We start from the raw sequence: 8788 nt of genomic DNA on the forward strand, positions 1-8788 counted from the left end.
AGTGACAAGTTGAGAAAGGAGAGTCAAGCAAACATGCACACACACACACACATGCCACTTACATCCATCCACAACTATACTTATTGTTAGGAAAACTTACAGTCAATGTAATGAACATAAAAGAGCCTCTTGTTTTCTAAATCCTTTATACTGATGACTTCTGCCAGTGCTGTAAAAAGAAACTGTTATAAGACACTTTGCATTCAATAAGTGGTGAAACACAAAAATATAATGTTGGAGAGTGCTAAGCAGCATTATTGAAAACAGCCTCCAAACAAACTTGGAACTGCAGTCAATCTTGTCCAAGTGTTCTCCTATATGCAGTGACTTTCCTTTCTGCACTGGTCAGACATTAAATATGCACTAGTTGATTTTATACCTGTGCTTTATGTTCAAACAATGCACATGATGATGGTGAAAGTTTATCTATAACTATATATCTGATACATGCTTACAAAATCTTCACAAGGGAATGTAAAAAAAAAAAAAAAAAAAAAAAAAAAATCTACTCCTGATCTTATTTTCCTGAACTCCTTTCCTTGCAAAGCCTAACAAGCTAAAGTCAAATAGTTCAAACAATACAAGATTATAAAGTTGAAAATCCTATAGGTAAAAACATAATGAAAATTATCCTAAATACAAGTCAATTTCCAGGAGTCTGAATTCTTCATCCACCAGCAACCTGATCACTAAACTCTTGCAATGTATTTCAGAGAAAGGATTTTAAAGTTAATAATGACAAAATGACAATGAATAAAGGTTAACAAGACACCCAAAGCATTGCTACTCAGCATTTGGTAAAAGGGAGCTGACAAGGAGGACACAGTGAATATCTGCAGTTTCCTTCTAACCTAGGAGTTTGTTCACAGAGTAACACTATGCTGAAGTAACCACCTCTCACTGGTCTCCTTTTTAGAGAAGGGAACTAACAGCGACACATACCAGATTATATATAGGTGCAAATATTCCAATATCTTATGAATAAGTAAGAATTTGGATAAAAATTACTCCATTTCCAGCACAAATTATAACAAAATGGAAATATGTATGCCAATTAATGGAAAAAAAGCATCACCTTTTAATTTTAAGTGTTACAACGTTCACATGCCCTCAGGTGGCAAAATTATTGCATCAGAGTCTATGACACTGAGTTAAGTAGTGGTGCACCAAGTTTCAGGCTTAACTGGTTCTGAAGCTTGATTGGCAAAAACTACAGCAATGATCATATAGAAAAAGGTAATTTGTTCCTGGTTTGTAAAGAAAATCAAGGTAGATATTCATCTGACACATCACAAAATGTGATTTTCTTCCTCTCAAATACCCAGAAGAATCCTCAAGTATTGTAAGATGAAGTTAAATGGTTAGCTTTAAGGATTAAAAGTGAATGGCTTGGCTACAGTAACCAAACTGCATAGTTTCTTTGTATAAATTAATGAGAAAGCTGTACTCATACTATTGGAATTAAATGTACTTCAAATCTTCCCAAGGGAACTTGGAACAGTTTTGTCATATCCTTTCATTAATATTCAAGGACCATTGTAAAATACATTCACGAACTGTGATGCTGCAAAACTTGGTGCACCAATGTAAAGAATAATTCAACAATGAAATTAATTCTATCCCATGTAAGATATTCTGATATCATAGATACTTAAATTGTTATAAAATGATGAGGTGACATCTCTTAAACTCAGTAGCTGCTTACTGTGTGGCATATCTTGTAAATTTGTGTAGTGGGCAGGTGTTTGTTTATGGCCTCACAGAGAAATGCAGTCCTATTCACTGAGTCTTTATGTATGTCAATGTACCACTAACATAATAGACAATACAAAGATAATTGAATCACATAAACCAAGCTGTTCAATTTTTAAAAATAAGGGAAGCTAAAATCATTTAGAGATGCTACAGTATTGAAGTCTACACCCTTCATCTTGATGTACTCACAATCATTACACAGCATTCCAACACTCATTGAGCTGAAGCAATTTATTTCCCAATGAATGTCCAAATGGATTAATTTACTGTTCACTTTCTCTGATATATAGCTTTTGTAATCCAACAACTTTAGCATGTGTCTGTAACTTGCTCTTGGGTACATTACTTAATTCACAAACAAGAAGTACTCTGTGTGTAGGACTACATGTCATGATAAGGAAGCCAGGGGCAAACACCTGCCTACCATACAAGATTGATCATATTTTGAGTAACCAGGTGGAGTAACAATATCCCACTACAGGCTGGCTACCTGTTACAAATTACTGAAAATTAACACTTTACATGGTCAGATATGAATTATTTTCATCTTTAATATATGCACTTTGCATATTTCAGTAATGGGCACATCATCTCTGCAACAGAATCTTGTGTGAGTCTGTCATGCAAAAGTAATTTCCTAATTTACTTGTTTTATATTTACATTTGCAATAAAAGAATTTTGGATATGAAATTTTTTCAATTTCTTTCTTAATATATTTAAGTTTCAAGCATTCCTTTTAATGTGTGTGTGTGTGTGTGTGTGTGTGTGTGTGTGTGTGTGTGTGTGTGTATGTATATATATATATATATATATATATATATATATATATATATATATATATATATATATATATATATATATATATATATATATATATATATATATATATATATATATATATATATATACTCAGGGTGTAATGCGAGTTTCTGCAAATACTGAAAGGTGAAAGAACATGTAATTCTAAGTAGAAAATGTTCTATACACATATGCATTTTAAGGCTTTGTTTACCCATCAGAGGAGTTGAAAAATGTGTGGGACTCATGGGTGTACTACGTGTGCAGCTATGAGGTGATGGACAGACAGTTGCACTGTTGCAGCCTCGGAGGTGCCACTTGCTCATATTACAAATGGTTTAATCTTATTTTTTGCAGGCTGTAGAATATAACAGTATCTTATAACAAGACAAATTATATTAAAAAGCATGTAATTTACTGATAAGCATTACACGACAACATTATTGCAGTGATTAAAAGTACTCCCACAAAATGCTACGTGGTATCATCACTCAGCTGTTTTCAAGGACGCTCGGACTCGCTCCCCCCTCCTCCCTCACTTTGATGATGCCACATAGCATTTTACAGGAGTACTTTTAATCATCACAATAATGTTGTCATGTAATGCTTATTGGTAAATTACATGCTTTTTAATACCATTTGTCTTGTTACAAGGTACTGTAATATTCCACAGCCAGCAAAAAAAAATAAGATAAAAGCATTCATAATTTGAGCAAGTGGCACCTCCGAGGCTGCAATAATGTAACCATCTGTCCATCACCTCATAGCTACATGCATAGCACACCCATACATTTTCAACTCCTCTGACAGGTAAACAAAGCATTTTAAAATGCATATGTGTATAGAACATTTTCTACTTAGAATTACATGTTCTTTCACCTCTTTCAGTATTTGCAGAAACTCACATTACACCCTGTATACACACACACACACACACACACACACACAAACACAGGCCAACCAACCAGCAATCATTAATCTGATTCCATCACTAATCTGGCACTAATTTCAGCTAGCATAATTTCAAATTTCCCAAGTTGCTGCACCAACCTGCCGCCACTACTGTTTGTTGGTGCTACTATACTTGGTGCATAATCAGCTGACATCATTTCCAAACACAGGGAAGCCATTCCAATTTGTTTTTCTCCACTTAATATTAAACCTGCTCAATTTTAGCCTTACCCATGGCTTCAGTGAATAAAGGAAATGCTTCTCACTGTGTAAAATGCAAACACTGTACATTATCCACAAAAGATAAGGTTGAACTTTTGAAAAAAACTTGATAGCATTCTGAGAAGTTTGCATGAATTATACAGCATTGGCTCTTTGACAGCTTATGACAAAGAAACAAAGAAAAATTGCTAATTTTTTTTGGCTAACAGTATCAACAGAAAAAGTGCAACTAGTTGGTTAATAAGCTGAGCTGCACCGATATGTGCAGCTCAACTTATCAACCAACTAGTGCTGATTTACTGGGTATATTAAGTGTATTCTAACCTAACCTTCCTGTAATCTGGCAGCCTACAGGTCCCAATGATGCCAGATTAGTGATAGTCAACCTGTACACACAAACACACACACATACACATATATTACTTCATTGACAAGATGACACATATAAAGGAAGATAAAGTATAAATAAAAATAAATTAGTACCATATTTGCCTGTGCACAAGAAATATACACATTTTATGAGTTCTTTTACAAAATTATCTTACTATGAGCACATTAGATGCATTCTTAAATTTTTTGGGTAGTTTTTCTGAAAAGCAAGGTCTTAAACACCAGCAACTATGGTACATAGCAAAATTTTTTATATTAAAGAAAAGAGCTTAGATCTTTGTGATATTTATAAAATTTTAAATTTTGCAAGAGCTCATGTTAAACTAGAGATCTAAGTAAAAGTTTTATAAGATTAGTAAATGAACAAACAAAAAAAATAAATATAGTCGCCCTACTTGAGTGTCCTGACTTACGCCAATCCTCGCCATTGGACATGAGAACTGGGAGCCGACATCCTTCCGTCACATTAGACTGTGGAAGAAATTACAGTCAGTATTCAAGGAACAATATAACACATGAAGCTATCAAATACATAACTGGTGGTAAAGAAATCAATAATAACATCCTAGATTTTTTTTTTTTATTATGTAGGAAGGACACTGGCCAAGGGCAACAAAAATCCAATAAAAAAAATGGCCACTGAAATGCCAATCCCACAAAAGGGTCAAAGCAGTGGTCAAAAATTGATGAATAAGTGTCTTGAAACCTCCCTCTTGAAGGAATTCAACTCATAGGAAGGTGGAAATACAGAAGCAGGCAGGGAGTTCCAGAGTTTACCAGAGAAAGGGATGAATGATTGAGAATACTGGTTAACTCTTGCGTTAGAGAGGTGGACAGAATAGGGGTGAGAGAAAGAAGAAAGTCTTGTGCAGCGAGGCCGCGGGAGGAGGGGAGGCATGCAGTTAGCAAGATCAGAAGAGTAGTTAGCATGAAAATAGCAGTAGAAGACAGCTAGATATGCAACATTGCAGCAGTGAGAGAGAGGCTGAAGACAGTCAGTTAGAGGAGAGGAGTTGATGAGACGAAAAGCTTTTGATTCCACCCTGTCTAGAAGAGCAGTATGAGTGGAACCCCCCCAGACATGTGAAGCATACTCCATACATGGACGGATAAGGCCCTTGTACAAAGTTAGCAGCTGGGGGGGGTGAGAAAAACTGGTGAAGTTTCCAGTTCAGATTATAAGTAAAGGACAGACCAAGGATGTTCAGTGTAGAAGAGGGGGACAGTTGAGTGTCACTGAAGAAGAGGGGATAGTTGTCTGGAAGGTTATGTCGAGTTAATAGATGGAGGAATTGAGTTTTTGAGGCATTCAACAATACCAAGTTTGCTCTGCCCCAATCAGAAATTTTAGAAAGATCAGAAGTCAAGCATTCTGTGGCTTCCCTGTGTGATATGTTTACCTCCTGTAGGGTTGGACGTCTATGAAAAGACGTGGAAAAGTGCAGGGTGGTATCATCAGCGTAGGAGTGGATAGTACAAGAAGTTTGGTTTAGAAGATCATTAATGAATAATAAGAAGAGAGTGGGTGACAGGACAGAACCCTGAGGAACACCACTATTAACAGATTTAGGAGAAGAACAGTGACCGTCTACGACAGCAGCAATAGAACGGTCAGAAGGGAAACTTGAGATGAAGTTACAGAGAGAAGGATAGAAACCGTAGGAGGGTAGTTTGGAAATCAAAGCTTTGTGCCAGACTCTATCAAAAGCTTTTGATAAGTCCAAGGCAACAGCAAAAGTTTCACCAAAATCTCTAAAAGAGGATGACCAAGACTCAGTAAGGAAAGCCAGAAGATCACCAGTAGAGCGGCCTTGACGGAACCCATACTGGCGATCAGATAGGTTGTGAAGTGATAGATGTTTAAGAATCTTCCTGTTGAGGATAGATTCAAAAACTTTAGATAGGCAGGAAATTAAAGCAATAGGACGGTAGTTTGAGGGATTAGAACGGTCACCCCTTTTAGGAACAGGTTGAATGTAGGCAAACTTCCAGCAAGAAGGAAAGGTAGATGTTGCCAGACAGAGCTGAAAGAGTTTGACTAGGCAAGGTGCAAGCACAGAGGCACAGTTTCAGAGAACAATAGGAGGCACTCCATCAGGTCCATAAGCCTTCCGAGGGTTTAGGCCAGCGAGGGCATGGAAAACATCATTGCGAAGAATTTTAATATGTTGCATGAAGTAGTCAGAGGGTGGAGGAGAGGGAGGAAAGTACCAGTACATATTTAAGAATTTAGATTTGGTAGGTTCAACAATGCCAATAAAATTCCAAACATTCAACTTTCCAATGTTGTGGCCCTTGCTATTGACAATCCTATGTATCATCTCCAGTTTCTTGTCCAAGGTGAGGTGAGTGCACTTGTGACAAGGGGGGTGGCAGACTGAGGTTGAGGTAGTTACTGTAGCATATAGAATTAGAGTGACCACTTAGGCTGGTACCACACTATGTGGTGATGCCATTTCAGTGAAGAGTCATTCAATTTGAAAGAGTAATTTGCAAGTCTTACTTCACTGTTAATTATGAGGAAGCACCTGAGAGGAGGTAACTGGCAGGCAAGTATTTTGAGTGTGAAAAATCACATTAAGGTGGATCTTAGTCATGTTAGAAGGCACTTTTCCTCTGCAATTTTAGGCCGTGTTAGACAAAATAACGCAATAGAAAGCTACATTTGAGGGAAACCAACAGTAGCTGAGTAGTGTTCCTTGGATTCTGGCCATGAATCTTGAAGGTTCTCAGTACCCAGCCACTGAGTTTTCTTGCCACCTCTGCAATGTTGCTGTAGTGGTGGCCAAAAATGGCACCATTAATCAATGTCCTTTATATGAGTGCTTCTGAAACAATGAAACTTCACTACTTCATAAAATTCAAGACAGAAATAGACAAGTTTCTGTGAATGCTACTAAATTAACCTTGTGACTGTTGAGCCACCGTCACACATTCAAGATTCTCATTATGACAGTGCCAAGAACAGTGGTCATAGTTCTGTCGTGACATAGTTTTGTGGTCAGTCATGATGAGTCTTGATGGTCTTTGGTCATTATGGGGCTGTCAAGAATTTTTTGTTCATGCTTCAAAAAATTGTGGAGCTCAACAATTATTCAACCCAGTACATCGCTGCCACGATACTGTTGTGACGTCAGAACTGTCATAGGTCTGTCGAGACACAATCATGACGAAAAAACATACAACAGCATCACAACAGCACTATGACTGTCATGGTTGTGTCACAACAAACTTAATAGTGAGTCATGGCAGAGCTAATAATTCTGACAGTTGTTTAACAATTCAGAACACTACTTTACCTAAGAATGTGTCACAATAACCCTATGTAGACAGCGCAGGCATCAAGACAGACCTGCAAATGTGTCACAACAGCATCATGACAGAGCTAATAGTCATAGCATCTTAGGTGACATGACAACACAGGTGCACACCCACAAAGATCTCTTCCTTCATTGCCTTTTCGTCACCCATCCCTCTTTTTTTTGCAGGTGAGCTCTGTATTTCACTTGCAGTGTCTGGGTATGGATGGTCTGCAACTTCAGCTCAAACAGTACCACCAACTTCTGCGCATTGTCATCCATTAGCAACACACCACTGAGGTCCACTTCAAAGATGTGGTATTGCTGTAGAATGTGACTCAAGCAGGTACTCACACAACTGAGGGTCTGATGGCCATCTCATCCCTTTTTATATCTCCTGTAGTCAACAAGAGGGGGCGCGATATAACTGTGATGCTATCATGGCACTGTCATGACACCGTTGTGACTGTCTTGCCCACTGTCATTTTGTAGTGACGGCAAAAATGACCGCTGAATTTCAAAATTCCAGAAATCGTGTTAACATAGTGTTGTCATGATGTTGTGATGGTCATAGGCCCGTCATGACGCTGCAGTGATGGACCAAAAATCGTGACCAAATGTCATGACTGCATCAAAAATGCTATTCTTGGCGCTGTCGTGACAAGGATCTTGAATGTGTGAAGGGGGCTTTGCACAGCAAACTGTATACCAGCCTCAAACTATGCCAGACCAGTTCAACTCCCTGAAGACGACCTCTCGTGCTGGCAGCAATGGTGAATCACCACAAGTATGAGAACTCTTCAGAATCTACCAAGTATACCAAGTAAATAAACAAGGTTTTGAAGTCCTAAAATATAATTTACATCATGACTTGTTTATGTGGTATTTAAATGCCGTGTGAAACAAGATTAGTAAATAAACGTGAGGCTTTAGAATATGTGTAGCGCCCGAGGTGACAGCATGATTAATAATAATAGTGATGCTGTACCCTCAGATATTTTGAAATGATGACATACAACCCATGTTTACCTTTGCCCACCAAGTGCGGGAACCCCAAACCAGACTGAACAACAACTCACCACACTCCTTATCATTACACAAAGGGTCTACACTAACGACCCAAAATTTTGCTTGTCATCTCTACATCTCATGAATTTCGTAAACTGGCTTATATACTTACTATAGGATCCAAAATAGCAGAGTTTGAATCCTCAGACATGATAACAACAACTCCGTACCAGCGCGGCGCGGCGGCAACTACCGGATTAGCCCGTCTCTGTTGTGGGACTGTTTGGCTTCTTTACCTAAATATTGTAAAACGTTGTGAAAAAAAATAATAGATCTGTGAGAGAAAATACTAAATGTATTACTT

General features: G+C 37.8%; 1 protein-coding gene across 1 annotated transcript in view; it reads right to left on the reverse strand.

Moving 5' to 3' along the window:
* LOC135109157 (histone acetyltransferase Tip60-like) overlaps positions 1-8748 on the reverse strand; it is a 30862-nt gene extending 22114 nt beyond the window's left edge. Inside the window, 3 exon segments of the mRNA XM_064020285.1 lie at positions 101-169; positions 4531-4588; positions 8597-8748. Coding sequence (XP_063876355.1) covers positions 101-169; positions 4531-4588; positions 8597-8635 — 166 coding nt within the window. The 5' untranslated portion in view covers positions 8636-8748.
* Positions 8749-8788: the final 40 nt, after the last annotated feature.

The sequence above is a fragment of the Scylla paramamosain genome, chromosome 18 (genome assembly GCF_035594125.1).
Source record: "Scylla paramamosain isolate STU-SP2022 chromosome 18, ASM3559412v1, whole genome shotgun sequence".
NCBI lineage: Eukaryota > Metazoa > Arthropoda > Malacostraca > Decapoda > Portunidae > Scylla > Scylla paramamosain.